Source organism: Pseudonaja textilis, chromosome 2, assembly GCF_049901715.1.
Source record: "Pseudonaja textilis isolate UNSWEBS1 chromosome 2, rPseTex1.2, whole genome shotgun sequence".
Taxonomy (NCBI): domain Eukaryota; kingdom Metazoa; phylum Chordata; class Lepidosauria; order Squamata; family Elapidae; genus Pseudonaja; species Pseudonaja textilis.
Window position 1 is genome coordinate 256544469 of NC_141991.1, and position 19690 is coordinate 256564158.

Genomic DNA, 19690 nt, shown 5'->3' on the forward strand with positions numbered 1-19690 from the left:
TTTTCTGGGCTCTTCCTCGTTTGGGCTTGGGCAGCCTCTACGCTTGAATGAACTATAGGGAGTCCTCAACTTACAACGGATCATTTAGTGGCCATTCAAAGTTAAAACGGCACTGGAAAAAAGGTTGTCCACTCCAAAATATTTCTCTGGTCCTTTAAAGTTGCCATCAGAAAGTGGGTAGGGCAGAGTAGTGCATTCCTTAGATGCTCTCATAGATATTTGCTAGGCGGTCGAAGCTTCTGGCGTGCAAGATTATTACTGGAGAGGATGATGGATGACTCTTGGCTATGGAGGTGTCCCATTGGAGAAGATACATCCGGGGGGAAGACCAGGGTGAAGGGGGAAATGAAGGATGTGTCTCAGAGTCGGCTGCACCCAGGTAACACCAGCATGTTCACCCTAATAAATCTTTTTTTTTAATTCTGAGAGATGCAGCTAGAAACTCATGATTTGAATGAGGGACTCTATGACCCATCATTCATTTCCCCCTTGACCCTAGTCTTCCCCCACCCCACCCCCTGGATGTATCTTCTCCAATGGGACACCTCCATAGCCCAGAATCACCAATCATGCTCTCCAGTGAGAATCTTGCGTGCCAGAAGCTTCGGCCACCTAGCCGTTATCTGAGGCATTTAAGGAATGCGCTGCTTCCCCCCCACCCCCACCCGACTCCCTTTCTGCTATCAACTCTAAAAGACCAGAGAAATGTTTTGGAGTTGACAAAAGTGAGTTATAACCATTTCTCCCACTTATGACCATTGCAGCATCCCCACAGGGTCACCTGATCAAAATTCAGCCGCCTGGCAACTGACTTGTATTTATAACAGTTGTGGCGTCCCAGGGTTAGGGGATCGACTCTTGTGATCGTCTGGCAAGCGAAGCCCTTGGGGGAAAAGCCCAATTTCGCTTAACAGCCGTGTGACTAACTTGACCCCTGCAGTGATCCACTTAACGACGGTGGCTGGAAAGGTTGTAAAACGGGGCAAGATTCCCTGTACACCTTTCTCACTTAGCAATGGAAGTTTTGGATTCCATTGTGGCCGTAAGTCAAGGACCACCTGCAATGAATCAATCAATCAGTCAAACAGGGAATCTCTTCTAATGTCAATCTCCTCCCCCAGGGTGGGTGGTCTGCTCTTGGGGAGCTGTATCCCCACCCCCAACTCTTATATGCCCCCAAGCCCTCGGAGCCAGCAGTCTCACTCTCCCCACATCTCTTTCCCCACCCCCACCTCCCCCACAGCAGAGCCTCGATGTTCCATGAGTGACCACATCAACTATGGCGATGAGGAACTGGATGAGGAGACCATGTAAGTGCCTCCCCTCGCATGAGGGGCTCTCGGCTGCAGGGGTGAAGGCAGGACCACCCCAGAGGTCAGCTAAGGTGGGATGGGCCCTCCGAGGCCGGCCGGCGGTGGGTGAGTCTCGAGGCCGCTGCAAACATGGATTCCCGTGAGATCTCTTGGCGGCATGGTGACCGTCATCTGGCCCCCTTCTTCCTTGGACAGCAAGCAAAGTGTTTTCTCCCAGGTCTCATCTTTGCCGATGCTCCATCATGCAGGTCCTGGTTGCCCCAAGGACGTTTTCCCTTGAAAATGTTTTGCTTCTCTTCAGAACTGAAGAAGCTTCTTGAGTGAAAAGCAAAACGTCTTCAAAGAAAGAAATGGGTGGGGTTCAAATTTCTTAACAACCACTTCTGTAGGCTTGGGCTAATTTGTGGGTGTGGCTTGGTCGACATGTCACTGAGTAGGTGTGGGCTCGCTGACTGGGCGTGGCTTGGTGGTCATGTGACTGGCTGGGCATGGCTTGTATGTAAATATTGATTTTTTTTTATTTAAAAAAGAGCAACTTTTACCCCAAATCAGGCACAGCAGGCAGGCAGATTGAGTTGCTCACAGAATCACAGATTCATTGAGAGATCTATCTTTCTGCCATCGGCTGCCTGAGTCTGTCACATAAAATTTGCTGGCAAGCAAACTCACAAAATTAACTCACAACACACCATGCATGTAAATATTGATTTTTTTTAATAAAAAAGAGCAACTTTTACCCCAAATCAGACACAGCAGGCAAGCAGATTGAGTTGCTCACAGAGTCACTAACAGATCCATCTTTCTGCAATCTGCTGCTCAAGTCTGCACTGAAAAATAGAAGATTTAGTCCTAGGGAAGGTTCAGCTCTGCTCTCAGGCCACTTCTCCACACACACACACACACACACCCCAAATCCCTGAATATCTCCCCCGACTGGGCCTCAGGGAAGCCTCCCGGGTGAAGGCAATGCCAGGTTCCCAAGGGATGAAATCCATTGAAAAAGAAAAGAGCAAAGTCCCTCTTCCAAGACAATTTCTTTTATTTAGGAAAGCATCTATTTTGGCCTTGTCAGGCAAAGCAGTACAACAGCGGTTTAGATTAGTTAGAAAGCAAGAAATCCGACTATTTCCTGCTTTCTAGCTAATTAAAATTGCACTCCACAGCTGATCGTCAGAACAGCTGATCGTTGGGGGGAAAAGGAAAAATAGCAATTTACCATAAATGAGGCGAAGGCACAAGGTGTGCATGTGAGATAAGGAGGGACCGGGCGGGGCGGGGCGGGGCGGGGCCAGCCAGTGGCACAATTTGCTGGTTCTCCGAACTGCACAGAATCGTAACAACTGGTTGTATAGAACCAGTCTGAACCGGTAGACTCCCACCCCTGGAAGGAAACCAAGAAAGCAATTTTGGATCTTCCAGGTGTACTTTCAGTTGTCCTCCTCCCAACCTTGTGAGGTAGGTTAGACTGAGCCAGAGTGATTGGGCCAAGCTCCCCTTGAGAGTCGTGGCCAGCAGGGACCCCTCCCCAACTGCCCCGGAGGGCTGGCACTGCTCCATGGGACTGGCCCTGGGTTACCTGAGCACCTGGCTAGGTGGTTTATTTAAGGGGTTCCTTTGAGCGACCGTTTCATCCTGCCCATTCAGAGCATAGATCACCTCTCTTTCTCCCACCTTCATACCGTCCTGTAGTGCGAGTAGCATCCTGGAATAAAATCAGATTCACCCAACTGTTGGAAGAAAACAGAATCATCTTCAGCATAATCCTAGTGAAAGGCTTTGCAGAGGAATACATTCTAGGACAGGGGTCTCCAACCGTGGCGCCTTTAAGCCCGGAGGACTTCAACTCCCAGAATTCCAAGTTGAAGTTGTTGAGGCTTCAAGTTGCCAAGGTGGGAGACCCCTGTTCTAGGAAGAAGCGTCCGCAATCGTTCACACAATGTCAGAGAGCCAGTCGTTGCGGTCAAGTTGAGAGGGGCCCAGCGGAGTTTCCTTGGTCCGGCATTTTGGGTCCTTCAGCAGCCAACCCGGAAGTTCACCATTGTGGACAGGAGGGACCCCTCCTCCTCCTTCTGCTCAGAAGAGTCAAAATCAGAAGAACTGTCATCATTATTTATTTTTATTTGCTCGTTTGTTTGTCGAGCATGTATGAGAAAACAAGTATAAGTATGAACATAGCACATAAATATATGTATAAACAGGTATAAGTATACACATAATAAATGAGTAGGAATAAATGGGAACCGCAGGATGGGGAGGGTGGGCACCCTGGTGCCCTTATGCACGGTGCCCCCTTTAAGGACCTCTTAGGAACGGAGCGAGGCCACGGAAGGGAGTTTGACGCTATTATGTTCCAAAGGTGCTTTTTTTCCAAGAGGCAACCGGACTTTCTGATTTTTCTTTGGAAGATGTTTCGCTTCTCGTCCAAGAAGCTTCTTCAGCTCTGACTGGATGGTGGGGAAGGGAAGGATTGATACTCCTTGCAGACGGGGCTGGTCATTTGCATCCTTTTAGAGGGTTGTTGAGGCCACTTGGAGGTTTATCTGTGTCTTCAGGGTCACCTGAGTGGTGCAAATGGGAGTGAAGCCTTCTTGGAACTGCTGAAAGGAGCTGCGTTGTGGACTCCACACCCATTTGCACCACTCAGGTGAGCCTGAGGACACAGAGAAACCCCCAAGTGGCCTCAATGACTCCTTAAAAGGATGCAGACAGCTGGTCATTTGCATCCTTTTAGAGGCTCCTTGAGGCCACTTGGAGGTTCATCTGTGTCCTCAGGATCACCTGAGTGGTGCAAATGGGTGTGGAGCCGCCTTGGCTGTGGGATGTTTTTCTGCCCTGTGTCCCCTTCCCTGTTGAAGACAGGTGGAGGCTGTTGCACCCCTCAGGTGACCCTGACGACACAGAGAAACCTCCAAGTGGCCTCAATGACTCTCTAAAAAAATGCAAATGACCGGCTGTCTACAAGGAGCATAAATCCTTTCCTTCCCCACCATCCAGTCAGAGCAGAAGCAGCTTCTTGGATGAGAAGCGAAATGTCTTCAAAGAAAAACCAGAAAGTCCGGTTTCCTATTGGGAAAAAATCACCTTTGGGACAAAAGTAATTTGTGTTTCTTTCTTTGATCAACTCTAGATTTCCAGAGGGAAACATTTGCAGACTTCAGGAACCATTTCACTTATCAGGTGACCCTTTATACTCCTTGCAGACAGCTGGTCATTTGTGTCCTTTTAGAGAATCATTGAGGCCACTTGGAGATTTATCTGTGTCCTCAGGGTCACCTGAGTGGTGCAAATGGGCGTGGAGTCCACAACGCAGCTCCTTTCAGCAGTTCCAAGAAGACTCCACGCCCATTTGCACCACTCCGGTGACCCTGAGCACACAGACAAACCTCCAAGTGGCCTCAATGACTCTCTAAAAAAGTGCAAATGACCGGCTGTCTGCAAGGAGTATAAATCCTTCTCTCCTCCACCAATCCAGTCAGAGCTGAAGAAGCTCCTTGGAGGAGAAGCAAAACGTCTTCCAAAGAAAAATCAGAAAGTCCAGTTGCCTCTTAAGAAAAAAGCACCTGTGGGACACCTGGGACCTGGAGGATGGCTGAGAATCTCCCTGGACTGCCTCCCTGTGCCCCAGGGGAGGGGTGTGTCCGGCAGGTGCTCAGAGCAGACCCAGGTTGGGACAGAGTCAGGGGTCAGAGGGACTGAAGGAGAGGAGGGCCTCTGCCCAGCCGCTCTGGACCTTCCCTGGGCTGCCTCCGGCCCCTGCAGGACCTTCTCCCCGTGTCCCCATTGCAGGAACTTCATTTCCGCTTTGTACGCCGCCTTGGGGCCGCTCCTGCCCGAAGTCACCAAGCTCCAGGGCCACCAGGACCCTCCGGCCCACCTGATGGTGGACATGAAGACCAAGCTGAGGGAGTTGGGCTCAAGCGTCTCGGATGCCCGGAAGCGGCTGCTGAAGTACAACATCTACCTGGTGAGTGGGGGGCAGGGCGGGGGAGAGAGGGGGCAGCCCTTCAGCCTTCCCACCTTGGCCAATCACGCCCCAGCGAAGGGCCCGGTGGCGTCTGCCAGGCCGGGCCGGAAGGCTGAGGGAGCCGGTGTGGTGGCAAGAATCAAGGCTGGTAGGACACGGGAACCGAGGCGAGATGGGGGCAAGGTCGTCGCTCCCCTAATTCTATCCCAGGTCCCAATTCAGGTAGTCCTTGACTTACGACCACAACTGAACTCAGTTACTGTTGCTAAGTGGAGCATTTGTTAAGGGAGTTTTGTCCCATGTTGCGATCTTTCTCGCCACAGTTGTTAACTGTATCGCTGCAATTATTAAGTTAGTGGAGCAGTATGTTACAGTGGTGGGATTCCAACTTCTTTTTACTACGGGCTCTGTGGGCGTGGCTTGGTGGGCGTGGCAGGGGAAAAACTCTGCAAAATCCCCCTTCCCTGCCCACCCCACTAACCTGCTTTCCAGCTCCCTTCTCCTGTGCAAAGCAACCAAAGAAGACCCAGCCAATCAGCTGTGGGTGTGGTTTGGTGGGTATGGTGTTCTGTGGGCGTGGCTTGATGGCTTGGTGGGCATGGCAGGGGAAAAATACTGCACAATCCCCCTTCCCCCCCCAGCCCACTAACCTGCTTTCCAGCTCCGTTCTCCTGGGCAGGGCAACCAAAGGAGACCCAGCCGATCAGCTGGGACTCGACGGGAGGCAGAGAAGAGGTGGGGTTGGCGGGGTCAGTCAGGGGCGGGATTGGCCGGTTCTACCAAACGACTCAAAATTTCCGCTACCGGTTCTCCAGAACCAGTCAGAACCGGCTGACTCCTTCCTCTGGTACATGGCCTATAGGTGTAGCTCTTGCCTCACAATCAGGAGGCTGTGAGTTGGATCCTAGGTAGAGGCAGATCTTTCTCTCTCTGGGCGTGCATCTGAGAATGCGTCTGCTGAACGACACTCCGCATTGGTGACAGGAAGGGCATCCGGCCAGTGAACACTCTGCTAGCTCCCATTCAGTTGCCGTGACTGTACCCCGCAAAGGATTACGGGGTTCTTAAAAGAAGACGATGAATTGTTAAGTTATTAACACAGTTGTTAAGTGAATCTGGCTTCCCCGTTGACTTTGATTGTCAGAAGGTCACAAAAGGGGATCACGTGACCCCTGGGACGCTGCAGCCGTCATAAAGACGAATCAGTTGCCAAACCTCTGAATTTTGATCGCGTGACGGCAGGGATACTTGCAATGGTTGTGTGGCATATGGTCATAGGTCACTTTGTTCAGGGCCATTGCAACCCTGAACTAAATGAACTGTTGTAAGTCGAGGACTACCTGTAGTTGCTCCTCCACTGCTGCCACTGGCTCAGCCTGGGGGGCCAGAGGTCTCTTTGGTCAAGAGGGAGCCCCCCCCGCAAGGTTACTAAGCCCCTTCTGTCTCCTTCCGTAGAAGAAGAAGCTGGCCAAAGCCATGCAGGAGAGGAAGGCCCTTCGGGAGCAGCAGCTGAGGGAACAAGGAGTCAGCGAGCAGGTAGGAGCCCCCCCGGGGGTTGGGCCCTCCAGGGGTGAGGCCCGAGCCCGTCTCCCCCTCCTCCTGCAAGGGCGGATTCCCCTTGCCCAGCGCCCACTCCTTCCCTCACGTCCTCCTTCCCTCTCCAGCTCAGCACAACGCAGCCACCGAGTATGGCCCGGGCCGAGGCGGCTTCGGGGAAGTCCAGGCTGGGCACCGAGAAGAACATCCTGGTAAGTGGAGGGAGCTCAGAAGGGGAGATCTCGGCCTCCTCCCCCAGGGGGACCATCCGCCCCACTTCGGGTTCTGCTCTGAGCAGCTCAGCGTGAAACGCTCCCAGGAGGGCAACGGTGGTCGGGAGCAGGAAATTGGGGGGCAAGGCTGCTCACCTGAGAATAAGAATGAGAATGAGAATGAGAATGAGAATGAGAGTGAGAATAAGAATAAGAGTAAGAGTAAGAGTAAGAGTAAGAGTAAGAATAAGAGAATAAGAATAAGAGTAAGAGAATAAGAATAAGAATAAGAATAAGAATAAGAATAAGAATAAGAATAAGAATAAGAATAAGAATAAGAATAAGAATAAGAATAAGAATACTTTATTTGCGGTCACAGACCAAAACACAAGCACAACGAAAGAAGAACATGGGAAAATTAATCACGAACAAACACATGAGGACAAGCCATGCTAGCTCCCTATGGGAATCTGGACTGCTTATTTATTTATTTTATTTTATTTTCATTTGGTTTGATTTGTCAGTCGCTTACAAGAAATAGAGATAAGAATAAACATAAGTATAAATAGAGGAAATAGGTACAGATAATTGGGGACAATAGGACAGGGACGGTAGGCACGATGGTGCGCTTAGGTACGCCCCTTGAAGGGTTAAGGCAAATCGGTGGTAGATAAGAGTCAATGGGATTCAAGGAGAGCTGGACTTAGATCTGTTATGGACTCAAGACTGATGACGTGCTTGAGGCCTCCCTCCCTGGGGTCCAGCCAGGTCATCTACAATGATATTCCGTGTGCTGTAAGGAGGGAGTTAGCTGCCGTGCGGTTGGGGGCTAGATGGACAGCTGCCCTCCAAAGCCAGAAGGGAGAAAGGAAAGAAGAGAGCCGGCATTTCAGTAAAAGACATTTGCCCAGGTGGCATCTAAGCAGGGGTGCATTGGGGGAGGGGCCCCTCTTTCAGGCAGCTGCTGAGCGAGACTGTCCATCCTTTGCAAACTGCAGCATCCTGAAACACAGGGATACAAATTCCAGCATCCCTGATATATGGCTGTTTAGCCACCTCCTAAATGCATCCAACAAAGGGGAACACAAATGCAGACATGCAGGCACACACACAGAGAGAGCAACACACACAGACCTACACACACAAAGCAGGGGATTGATTCCTCTTTCTCCATGGGCTCCAATTCTGGCAACATTCAGGTAGAGTTTGACTTTGCATTCTTTGATGTCCTGTCCTCTGGAACAAGGCAAAACCCGCCCTGACCTTATTCCACGCAACGTCACTTTGAACAAGGTTACTGTCAGTCCTGCCCCAATCTGATCCCTTAAAAAAGAAAGACCCTCGACTCCATCTGGTTGAAGTGGTAGGTTCTTTCCCTAAAAGATGTTCGTTGCGGTCGAGTCAGGCTAGAACTAAATTTCCTGGGCTCAAAAGATACAGAAAGTTTCCCCACATCCCAGCCCTGTCTGTCTGCAGCTGATAGGAGCCCACCTGGGTGTTTTGAGGACCCTGAGATGTTTAGGGTAATTCACATCCTTTCTCAGGGAGTGCGGTGGCCTTGGGTGCTGGCCCAAACCACTTCCAAACGCTCCTGCTCTTCATCCGGTTGTCATTCTCTCCTCCCAATTTCCCATCACGTACACAAACAGGTTGGCTGCCCACTCGTTTTCCCTCCCCCATGTCCCCCTTCTTCTCCCGGCCTTTGATGGCAGGATTGCCAGCAAGGCGCCAAGACGAAGATGGCAGAGCTGAGAGTTGTCGTGCCCCTCTACGGTCGTCGGTGCCTTCGTGCAGCTTAGTTCCTGTTCCATTTCCACCTTTCTCTGAGCCCGTTTGAATTTTCCCTCCTGTCCTTCGTGCCCAGAAAAAGACACGGAAGTCAAGGTGGGGTCTGAGCAAATGCAGGAGAAGTCATAGTCAGTGGAGCAATTCCTTCCCACAGTGTCGATATTACAGTGTATCTTTGTAGATGCAGCCTAAAATTGCATTGGGCTTCTTGGCTGTGGCATCTCCTGGCTGGCTCTTATTCCATTTAACAACTGCTATTATTCTGAGAACTGTTAAAAGCTACCAAGCTTGACGGTTCCGTCCCAACTATGTATTTCGTTTCTGTGTCCCTAAGTGCCTAATTTGCATTTATACAATATCATTTTATTACGCTCAGCCTGTTTCTCTATCAATATGGTTCGGATTCTGTTTAATTTAATTTCTCTTTTTCTGGGGCATGAACTCACTCCTCCGTCTTGTATCTGGCAAATTAATATTCCTTCTTTGCACTTCATTATTCAAGCCATAAAAACAGAATTACTAAAGGGAAGGGGCCGATCCCCGGGAAACCCCCTGGATGGATCTCTGCCGTTGGATGGAGGGCCCACTAACAAACCGCGCGTTCTCTCGGCAAGCTATTTGGGCCAGCTGTGTTTCCATTTAGCTGTCATGTCATCCAGCCCAACACTTACCTTGCTCTGGAAGTCAGAAGCACTTTATCAAAAGCTCTGCTTTAAGCCAAGATTCAGCATAAAGGCAGCTTTCCCCGTGACGGATGAAGGAAGTTAATCAAAAGCGAGACACGCCTGCAAATTTGTTCTGAGGGTTATCCAGCAATTACCAGATTGTCTTCAAGGGCTGAGTGACCTTTTTATGACCTGCTCTCCATCCTCCCTGGGAATTGATGCCAGAAATCTCTGCTGGGTCTTTCCTTTTCTTTCTTTGGGGGAGAGAGAGGGGTGACATTTATCTAGCGTTTATTGAAGTTAATCAGTAATTGTTTGGCTAGACCAAGAGTTCAGTTTCTTTAGGACTCTAGGGGCTCCATCACTGGGGGTTTTCAAGAAGAGGCTGGACAGCCACTTGTCTGAAATGGGTTAGGATCTCCTGCTTGAATAGGGGGTTGGACTAGAAGACCTCCAAGGCCCCTTCCAACTCTGTTATTCCGCATTCTGCTTCCCTTCCTTCCTATCCCTTCCCTCCTCCATCGCTGGGGGTTTTCAAGAAGAGGCTGGACAGCCATGTGTCTGAAATGGTGTAGCGTTTACTGCCTGAGCAGGACATTCAGCCAATCAGAATAGAGGTGGAAGGGACCTTAGAGGTCCTCTAGCCCAACCCCCTGCTCAAACAGGAGATCCTATCCCACTGCAGACCAGTGTTTTTCATCGGGTCCGTTTCTTCCCTACATTGGCTTCTGTTGCTTGAGGCTTGAGGGGGGGGGTTGCGTCTGCCCCTCCCTCCTGGGTTCTTGGGTCGGGGAAGTCTTCAGCACACGTTACGTGTCTCTCAGTTAAGACCAACAGCCAACCAACCACGGTTGTCAACAACAATCGACAAAAGCTGAATGCCAAGTCACACACAGGAGAAGTCAGAGGTGGCATTCAGGCGGTTCGGTAGTGGAAATGTTGAGTAGTTTGGAGAACTGGCCAACCCCGTCTCTTCTCTGCCTCCCATCGAGTCCCAGCTGATCGGCTGGATCTCCTTTGGTTGCCCTGCACAGGAGAATGGAGCTGGAAAGCAGGTTAGTGGGGTGGGGAGGAAAGGGGGATTTTGCAGTATATCCTTCCCCTGCCACGCCCACCAAGCCACGCCCACCAAGCCACCAAGCCACGCCCATAGAACACCATATGCCCACCAAGCCACACCCACAGCTGATTGGCTGTGTCTCCCTTGGTTGCCCTGCCCAGGAGAACAGAGCTGGAAAGCAGGTTAGTGGGGTGGGGAGGGAAGGGGGGGTTGGCAGTATATCCTTCCCCTGCCACGCCCACCGAGCCACGCCCACCAAGCCACATCCACAGAACACCATGCCCACCAAGTCACGCCCACAGAACACCACGCCTACCAAGCCACACCCACAGCTGATTGGCTGGGTCTCCTTGGTTGCCCTGCACAGGAGAATGGAGCTGGAAAGCAGGTTAGTGGGGTGGGGAGGGAAGGGGGTTGGCAGTATATCCTTCCCTGCCACGCCCACCGAGCCACGCCCACCAAGCCACATCCACAGAACACCATGCCCACCAAGTCACGCCCACAGAACACCACGCCTACCAAGCCACACCCACAGCTGATTGGCTGGGTCTCCTTTGGTTGCCCTGCACAGGAGAATGGAGCTGGAAAGCAGGTTAGTGGGGTGGGAAGGGAAGGGGGATTTTGCAGTATATCCTTCCCCTGCCACGCCCACCAAGCCATGCCCACCAAGCCACGCCCACCAAGCCACGCCCACAGCTGATTGGCTGGGTCTCCTTTGGTTGCCCTGCACAGGAGAACGGAGCTGGAAAGCAGGTCAGTGGGGTGGGGAGGGAGGGGGGGCTTTGCAGTATATCCTCCCCCTGCCACGCCCACCAAGCCACGCCCACAGAACCGCTAGTAAAACAATTTGAATCCCACCACTGGGACCTCTGCACTGTAACCATTTTGGAGAGGCAGTGGGTGGATTTTCATCCACTCCTGAACGAGCACCGAGCGCACCGCCTGGTCTTTTACATGGCAGGCCGTGCAACGTGGCCAGCGCCACGTTTCCGAGCACAGGAGACCACGGAAACAAAGGCCTCCTTGAGTCATCGCTGTTTCCGCAAGGCAGACAGACGCCCTCGCGGGGAGCCTGGTGCCTGCGACGCTCTTCCTCTAATTAGTATTCCCACCATGTTTTTTTAGGAGTCAATGAAGCCCGAAGTGCAATTATTCTTTGCAGGCAGCAAACGCAGCCGGGCTCCACGTGAAGCTCCGTCTTCCTGTAGAGAGCAGGAGGGGAAAAAAAGAAGTCAAGAAAACGAGGCAGAATTCATGGGCAGACCTTCCGTGTCGATTGCCTTTCCGGATCCCTCCCTCCCTTTTGGCTAATTAGCAAAACCCAAGAAAGCGCCGCTCTCGCTTTGGACCAGGCGCTTCCAACCTTGGCCACTTTCAGAAGACGGGTGGACTTTCGACTCCCAGAATCCCCCAGCCAGTAGCCATGGGAATTCTGGGAGCTGAAGTCTGAAAGTCACCAAGGTTGAGAACCCCTGCCCTTAGAGGAACCCGCGGATGAGTGGTGAACCCGCTCCAATAGTGTTGCAACACAGGGGTCTCCAACTCGGGTAACTTTAAGCCTGGAGAACTTCAACTTCAGCTTGGCTGGCTGGGGAATTCTGGGAGTTGAAGTCCTCCAGGCTTAAAGTGGCCAAGGTTGGAGACCCCCCGTTGTAACATACACAGACCCCTCACTCCAGCCCTGCTGGAAATTGCCGGTCAGTTCTGACCTGGAGAACTTCTCCTGCCTCCTGGTTCTCCAGGTGAAGTTTCAACTGCTGCCCTGGAGCCGGTCCTCTTCAGGTTGCTTGGGCACAACAGCCCTGTCCCACCCTGAGGCCGTTCCTCTCCTTCCTGGCCTTCCCTCCAGCCGTTGGGGTTCAGGGAAGGGACCCTCCGTTGGGGTTCGTGCTGGTTGGTTCATGCTGGGACCCCCTTGGGAAACGTCCGGGTCAAGAGAGTCAATTTAGAGGAGAGTTGCAGGAAGTGAGAGAGAGAACGATCCATGAGTTGAACCTCTTGCCTCCTGGAGTTGGAAAGTTGGAGGTTTTCAAGGAAAAGATTGGACAACCTTTTATCCGAGATTGGGTGAGGACTCCTGCTTTGGTCAGGGGGTCGGACTAGAAGACCTCCAAGGTCCCTTCCAGCCCTAGGATTGTATGAGACAGATAAGATGCATATGATAGACAGATAGACAAGATAGAAGGTGGATGGATGGATGGATGGGTGGATGGATGGATGGATGGATGGATGGATGACTCAATGGAGCTGTGGCGCTCCATCCCTTCAAGAAAAGATTGGGCAAACCTCTGGGGAAGGATGAGGACTCCTGCCTTGGTCAGGGCCAGGGGTTGGACGAGAAGACCTCCAAGGCCCCTTCCAGCCCGTGGATTCCCTTCTTGAAGCCCCTGAGCTGCACCGCCTTGAGCCCTTGAAGCCAGCTCCAGCTTACGCTTCACCGCGTGAGGCCCACTCACCCATTGAAATAATGGGTCGCTAAACCAAACGCTTGAGCTGCTCAGGTGATGCTTGGCTCAGCGCCGTGGCTTCCCCACACTTGAGCGAGAGAGGTTGGGCACAACAGGTCACTATGGAAAGGAGCCGCCCGCAGCCCGTTGGTTCCACCGACTCGAAACCACCTAAGGTCTGAAGCCCAGGCATCACAAGGCCTCACAGCCCCAGCCAGCAGAGGGAGAAGGTCCCCTGGGCTGAGGGCTCTTGTCTTCCGCTGAGGTTCAGGGCCTGAAGCTCTGGCCCTTGGAGAGCTAGAAAGGACTTGAGGGCATCAGGCAGAGCTCAAGGCCGCCGCCCTGCCCCTCCAGCAGGCAGGCCTGGCCACCAGCATTCTCCGGAGGTGGTGGGTGCTCCATCGCTGGAGGACTGTTTAAGACGATATTCAACAGGCATTGGTCTTGAAAGGGTGGGATGGAATAGGAACAAGGGAAAAGAGGAACGGAAGAGAAGAGAACAGATAGAATAGGAAGAAGGGAAGGGAAGGGAAGGGAAGAAGAGAAGAGAAGAGAAGAGAAGAGAAGAGAAGAGAAGAGAAGAGAAGAGAAGAGAAGAGAAATGGAATGGAATGGAATGGAATGGAATGGAATAGAATAGAATAGAATAGAATAGAATAGAATAGAATAGAAAATGGAATGGAACAGAACAGAACAGAACAGAATAGAATAGAATAGAATAGAGAACAGAAATAGAACAGAATAGAAATTGAATAGGGAATGGAATGGAATGGAATAGAATAGAAAATAGAATAGAATGGAATGGAATGGAATGGAATTAGAATGAATAGAATAGAATAGAATAGAATAGAATAGAATAGAATAGAATAGAATAGAATAGAATAGAATATGGAATGGAATGGAATAGAATTAGAAATGGAATGGAATGGAATGGAATGGAATAGAATAGAATAGAATAGAATAGAATAGAATAGAATAGAATAGAATAGAATAGAATAGAATAGAATAGAATAGGGAATAAGGAATCGAATAGGATAGGGTAGGAATTGGAAAGGACCCTGGAGGTCTTCTAGTCCAACCCCCTGATCAGGCAGGAGATCCTTCATAGTCCCATTCTAGACAAAGGATGGTCCCTGCTTCCTTAGGTGTAAGAGCTCTTAATCCACCTTTCCAGCTCAGACCCGATTTGGGCAAAGGCAGGTCATGGTTTGCGGCTCACACCTGCTGGCCTCCTCCCTGCTCGGGTGTGTTTGAACAACCCGGGTTTGGTCTTGCGAGGTCCGGCTGCCCAAGTGCCCCTCACCAACCCTTCCTCCCTCGGCTCTTCCCCCTAGGAGATCCCATCGGCGGAGCTGGTCAAGATAAAGACGCCGGACAGGGTTCACCGACGGAGCGTAAGGCTGCAGCACCCGGGGCCTCCACTGGGTGGCGCTGGAGGGAGGGTGGGTAAAAGTTGCAAACATAGTGGCTGAGACCACCGGGGGGGAGGGGGCTTTTCTGCATAGGTTTGAGGGGGTCTGGGGTCCTTCCCTGCCTCGGGTGGCAGTGGGGCTGCTGGGGTCTCTGCCTCTGCCTGAATACTGGAAGTCCTCACCTTACGACTGCAATTGAGCAGACCTTTCTTGCCACGATTGTTGACCACATTGTTGTTAAATGAATCTGGCTTCCCCAACTGACTTCACCTGTCAGGAGTTGCTGGGAAGGTTGCAAACGGAGATCACAGGATCTCCTGGGAGGCTGCAACTGTCCTAAGTACGTGCCAGTTGCCAGGCATCTGAATTTGGATCACGTGACCACAGATAGGATTGGGTGCTCCAATGGTCGTAAATGTGAAGAACAATCCTAAATCCAGTGCTGTCGTAACTTGGAATGGTCACTAAACGAATGATTTGTAAGCCGAGAATTACCTTATTATCTTATTGGGGATGAAACATTCCTGACTCCCCCCCCCTCTCTCTCTCTCTCTCTCTCTCTCTCTCTCTGTCTCTCTCTCTCTTTCTCTCTCTTTCTCTCTCTCTCTGTCTGTCTCTCTCTTTCTTTCTCTCTCTCTCTCTCTGTCTCTCTCTTTCTCTCTCTCTCTGTCTCTCTCTCTCTCTCTCTCTCTCTCTCTCTCTTTCTCTCTCTCTCTCTCTCTCTCTCTCTCTCTCTTTCTCTCTCTCTCTCTCTCTCTCTCTCTCCCCCATTCCATCCACCTTGAGGAATAATGTGCTCTCAGCCCCCTCCCTCCTACTCTCGAAGTAGAGGCAGATCCCTGGAGGGTTGGGGGTCAGTGGTGGGATTCAGCCGGTTCACACCAGTTCGTTAGAACTGGTACCTAATTTTTGGTGGAGTTTGGCGAACCGGCTGAATAGCATCCATTCCAACCCCTCCGGCCCGCAGTGCCTTGGCCTGGCCTGTGGGCCCTGCACATAAGGCAACAGCTGCCCAAGGCCAAAGCATCGGCAGAGCACTAGAAGGTTGGCGAGGGTCCTGAAGCGAGCAGGTGTCCTGCAACCCCCATGGCCAGGCCTGGCATCCCGCCTGCCCCTTCCTGGCCAGGCCTGGCATCCCGTGGAGGTTAAGCGCTGGTAGATTCAGGCCTTCCCTCCAGGGGGCCTGGCCAACTTCCGAAAGAGGGGTGGGCCTGTTTAAGCACCTGGCACCCAGGTGCCCTCACTTCTCCCAACCGTTTCCTTGCCTGCCTGGCTTCCGTCTCCGTATTGTCTCTCACTCTCATGCGCAGGGAAAGAAACGTTTGTGTGACGAAAACAAAATGCCATCGATCAATTCCAACTTCTCGTGGGAAAAGAAAAAAAAAGATCCCATGAAGCTGGAATTGATCGATGGAACTTTTTTTATTTTTAGTTCCACAAACTGGTTTCCCTGCCTAGGATGGCGAGGAATGGCACCGAGAAACGGGATGGACGTGGAACTCGGGTAGGCGAAGACATGCTTGGGGGAAGCGAGGGCATCTGGGCGGCGGTGGGTGGGGCAAGCTCCACCGCCTGGCACCGCGACAGAGAAACTGGCAATGGAGCTGCCGGTGCAAGAAAAGGAGGAAGCCGCCTCCCCTCGTTCTTCTCCTCCTCCTCCTCCTCCTCCTCCTCCTCCTCCTCCTCCTCTCGTACCAGCCACTCCGCTTCCCATTTCTCCAGAGTAGCGCAGTGCCCAAGATCCATTTCAATAATGGCGGGGGGAGGATTTTAACCATCAGTTCGCCCAGGGTCAGGTTGGCTGTTGTGGGAGGCTCGGCCCGCATGTGTGGCGGAGCTGGATGATGGGGACGGGCCACACCTCCCACCAGGGCCAACCTGACCCTGGGCAAACCGGCTGTTAAATTATTTGAATCCCACCACTGGTTGGGGTGTCTTTCCGAGAGGTGGTGGGAGTCGAAACCGCACCCCAACCTGCTCAGTCCCTCTTTTGTTTTTCAGGACACGATGGAAGACCGCACCCGGACGTGCATGACTCCCCAAGGAATCCTGCAGAGAAATATTTGCAAAGTGGAACATGCTTGTGAGTTCTCCCTGTGGGGCCCACGAGGGTTTACACCAGGGGTCTCCAACCTGGGCCACTTTAAGACTTGCGGACTTCAACTCCCAGAATTCCTCAGCCAGTTGCAACACAGGGGTCTCCAACTCGGGTAACTTTAAGCCTGGAGAACTTCAACTTCAGCTTGGCTGGCTGAGGAATTCTGGGAGTTGAAGTCCGCAAGTCTTAAAGTGGCCAAGGTTGGCTGAGGAATTCTGGGAGTTGAAGTCCGCGAGTCTTAAAGTGGCCAAGGTCGGCTGAGGAATTCTGGGAGTTGAAGTCCGCAAGGCTTAAAGTGGCCAAGGTTGGCTGAGGAATTCTGGGAGTTGAAGTCCACAAGTCTTAAAGTGGCCAAGGTTGGCTGAGGAATTCTGGGAGTTGAAGTCCATGAGTCTTAAAGTGGCCAAGGTCGGCTGAGGAATTCTGGGAGTTGAAGTCCGCAAGGCTTAAAGTGGCCAAGGTTGGCTGAGGAATTCTGGGAGTTGAAGTCCACGAGTCTTAAAGTGGCCAAGGTCGGCTGAGGAATTCTGGGAGTTGAAGTCCACAAGTCTTAAAGTGGCCAAGGTTGGCTGAGGAATTCTGGGAGTTGAAGTCCACGAGTCTTAAAGTGGCCAAGGTCGGCTGAGGAATTCTGGGAGTTGAAGTCCACAAGTCTTAAAGTGGCCCAGGTTGGGGACCCCTGGTTTACACACACATCCCACTCACAAACACAGTGACATTTGTGATTCCAGAGCAGCATTTCCCAATCTGAGCAACTTTAAGATGGGTGGACGTCAACTCCCAGAATTCCCATGGCAGCTTAGCTAAAGGGGTGGACTTCAAATCCCAGCTTAGCTGGTGGGGGAATTCTGGGAGTTGAAGTCCACCCATCTTAAAGTTGCTGAGATTGGGAAATGTGCAGGGGTGGGATTCAAAAAATTTTACTACCAGTTCTGTGGGTGTGGCTTGGTGGGCGTGGCTTGGTGGGCGTGGCATGGGGAAGGATATACTGCAAAATCCCCCTTCCCTCCCCACCCCACTAACCTACTTTCCAGCTCCGTTCTCCTGTGCAGGGCAACCCAAGGAGACCCAGCCAATCAGCTGGGACTCGATGGGAGGCGGAGAATAGATGGGTTTGGCAGGGCCAATCAGAGGTGGGATTGGCTGGTTCTAACAAACGACTCAAAATTTCCACTATCGGATCTCCAGAACTATTCAGAACCGGCTGAATGTCCACCTCTGGAAACGCTGCTCTGGATGTTGAGACATATGGCTGAAAATTATATCTTGGAAACCACCATCTTCTTTTAATGGCACACCCCTGTGGATTTTCCTTGCACAGATTTCTTTGTCGAATTACAGCCCCAGCTCTTAGCCTTTCCCTGAGAGCTGAACCATTCTCCATGATGCAACTGGAGAGTAGAGACCCTCGCAATCTGCTTGAGCCAAGTCTATTTGTGCCTTTGTACGCAGGAGGCACAAGCCACCTTTGCGTAGTCCTGGGATAAATGCTGGCCGGTATTGATGTCAAAGGCCGGTCTCACGTGGTTTACACTTTCCCCTTACAGTGGGATAATAGAGTGGCCACTGGCACTACCCACATAGCGCCAGTCATAACTGGAGAACTACCTGCATCCAGCATGTTGCTGGTCCTCATTAAAGGCCACAAGTGGGGTGCTGTGTCTCTTTCGTGGAGGCTGACTCGCTCGTTCTTCTCCGCAGCCTCCCGCCCTCTGGACAGAAGCTCCCTGTGATGACCACCGAAGGAGAAACGTGGTTCCTTTCACTGCCTCTTCCCCGCTCCACTCGCCACCCGCCTGCCCACCTCCAGACCCCAAGGTGGCTGTGAGACGTCCCAAGGCTGAGCTGTGGCCCTTCCTGCCCAATGCAATAAATCCACTGAGATGAACGTCCTTGGCACCTTCTCTGGGGGGCTGCGGGGGGGCTGTATTTGCATTTTTCAGAGATTCACAGCTGAGTGGCCATTGTCACAGGGCTTCATGGGGGGATTCAAGAGATCATCAGGATGTCCCTCAAGATAGAGACGCACCCAAGAGACACAATCACAGGCTGCCCAGGTGTGCAAAACTCAGCGCAGCCTCTGTGCCAAGGAGCAGAAGGAAGCCAAAAAGGGCCGGGAGGGGCAGGATCCCCTCTGGGTTGAGGACAACACGGGCAAGACCCTCTTCCTGGACCCCACCTGCCTGGGCAGGACCACCCCAAGCAAGGAGAGGAGGTGGGAGAGAGAAAGAGGGGGAGGGGGAGGGGGCAAGAGAGAGGAGAGAGAAAGAGAGGGGGAGAGGAGAGGGGGTGGGAGAGAGAAAGGGGAGGGGAAGGGAGGGGATGGCCGATGAAGCAAGGTGCGCTCCTCCCTAGATGCTGGGCCCTGCATTTAGAAATTACACTTCAGGGACCCCGGGGTCTCACTTCTAGGGCCAGCGAGTGGACAGCTTTGCCTCCTCAGAGGCTTCCAGCCCAATGAGCCCTTTTTGGCCACTTCTCCGGGGGCCGGTGGGCTCTCTCTGGCCATGGTGGTGGTGGCCTCTGCCCAGATTGGCTTGGCGCACACAATCAGGTGGCGGGAGACGGGGGCTTCGTGAGATCAAAAGCTTGGATTGGGAGGCTCCGTCACACCCACCGGCAGGGGCTTACAGAAGGAGAAACCTAAAAATGGCATCCTTGTTTTGAAACCCCAAAAGCGTTTCCTCCGATGCTCCCTCCCTCCTCAAAGTGCTGGCAGAAGCTCTTCACACCTTCCCACTCCTCCTCGGAAAAACCTCCTGCCAAGGCGGTTGTGGAGCCGCCTCCAAGGATGACACGGTGGGTGGCTCCCCGAATCCTCCCCTGCAGGGGTCTCAGCTTGCCGGTCTCAGCCCGGAAGAGGAGGGGGGTCCTTCCAGAAGGAAGGGGGCACCACACCCAAGAGAGGGGGCTTGGATGGGCAGGCAGGTGGGGGTCCAAAGCATCGCCTTGCGGACTGGGGGCTAAAACATACGAAGAACAGCTGCAGGAATTGGGTCTGTCCAGTCTGGAGCAAAGAAGGACTTTGCAGGACATGATAGCAGCCTTCCAATATTGGAGGGGCTGCTACAAAGAGTGGGGGTCCACCTACTCCCCAAAGCCCCTGAGGGCCGGACAAGGAGCAGTGGATGGAAACGCATCAAGGAGTGAAGCGACCTGGAATTGAGGAGAATTTCCCTTCCAACTCTGTTGTTT

General features: G+C 52.3%; 1 protein-coding gene across 1 annotated transcript in view; it reads left to right on the forward strand.

The window, feature by feature from the left end:
• Positions 1-18383, forward strand: part of LOC148127470 (uncharacterized) — a 22148-nt gene extending 3765 nt beyond the window's left edge. The window contains exons 3-9 of the mRNA XM_087923108.1: positions 1244-1310; positions 5100-5277; positions 6733-6813; positions 6942-7025; positions 14320-14379; positions 16399-16480; positions 18197-18383. Coding sequence (XP_087779234.1) covers positions 1244-1310; positions 5100-5277; positions 6733-6813; positions 6942-7025; positions 14320-14379; positions 16399-16480; positions 18197-18228 — 584 coding nt within the window. The 3' untranslated portion in view covers positions 18229-18383. The remainder of the gene's footprint in view (positions 1-1243; positions 1311-5099; positions 5278-6732; positions 6814-6941; positions 7026-14319; positions 14380-16398; positions 16481-18196) is intronic.
• Positions 18384-19690: the final 1307 nt, after the last annotated feature.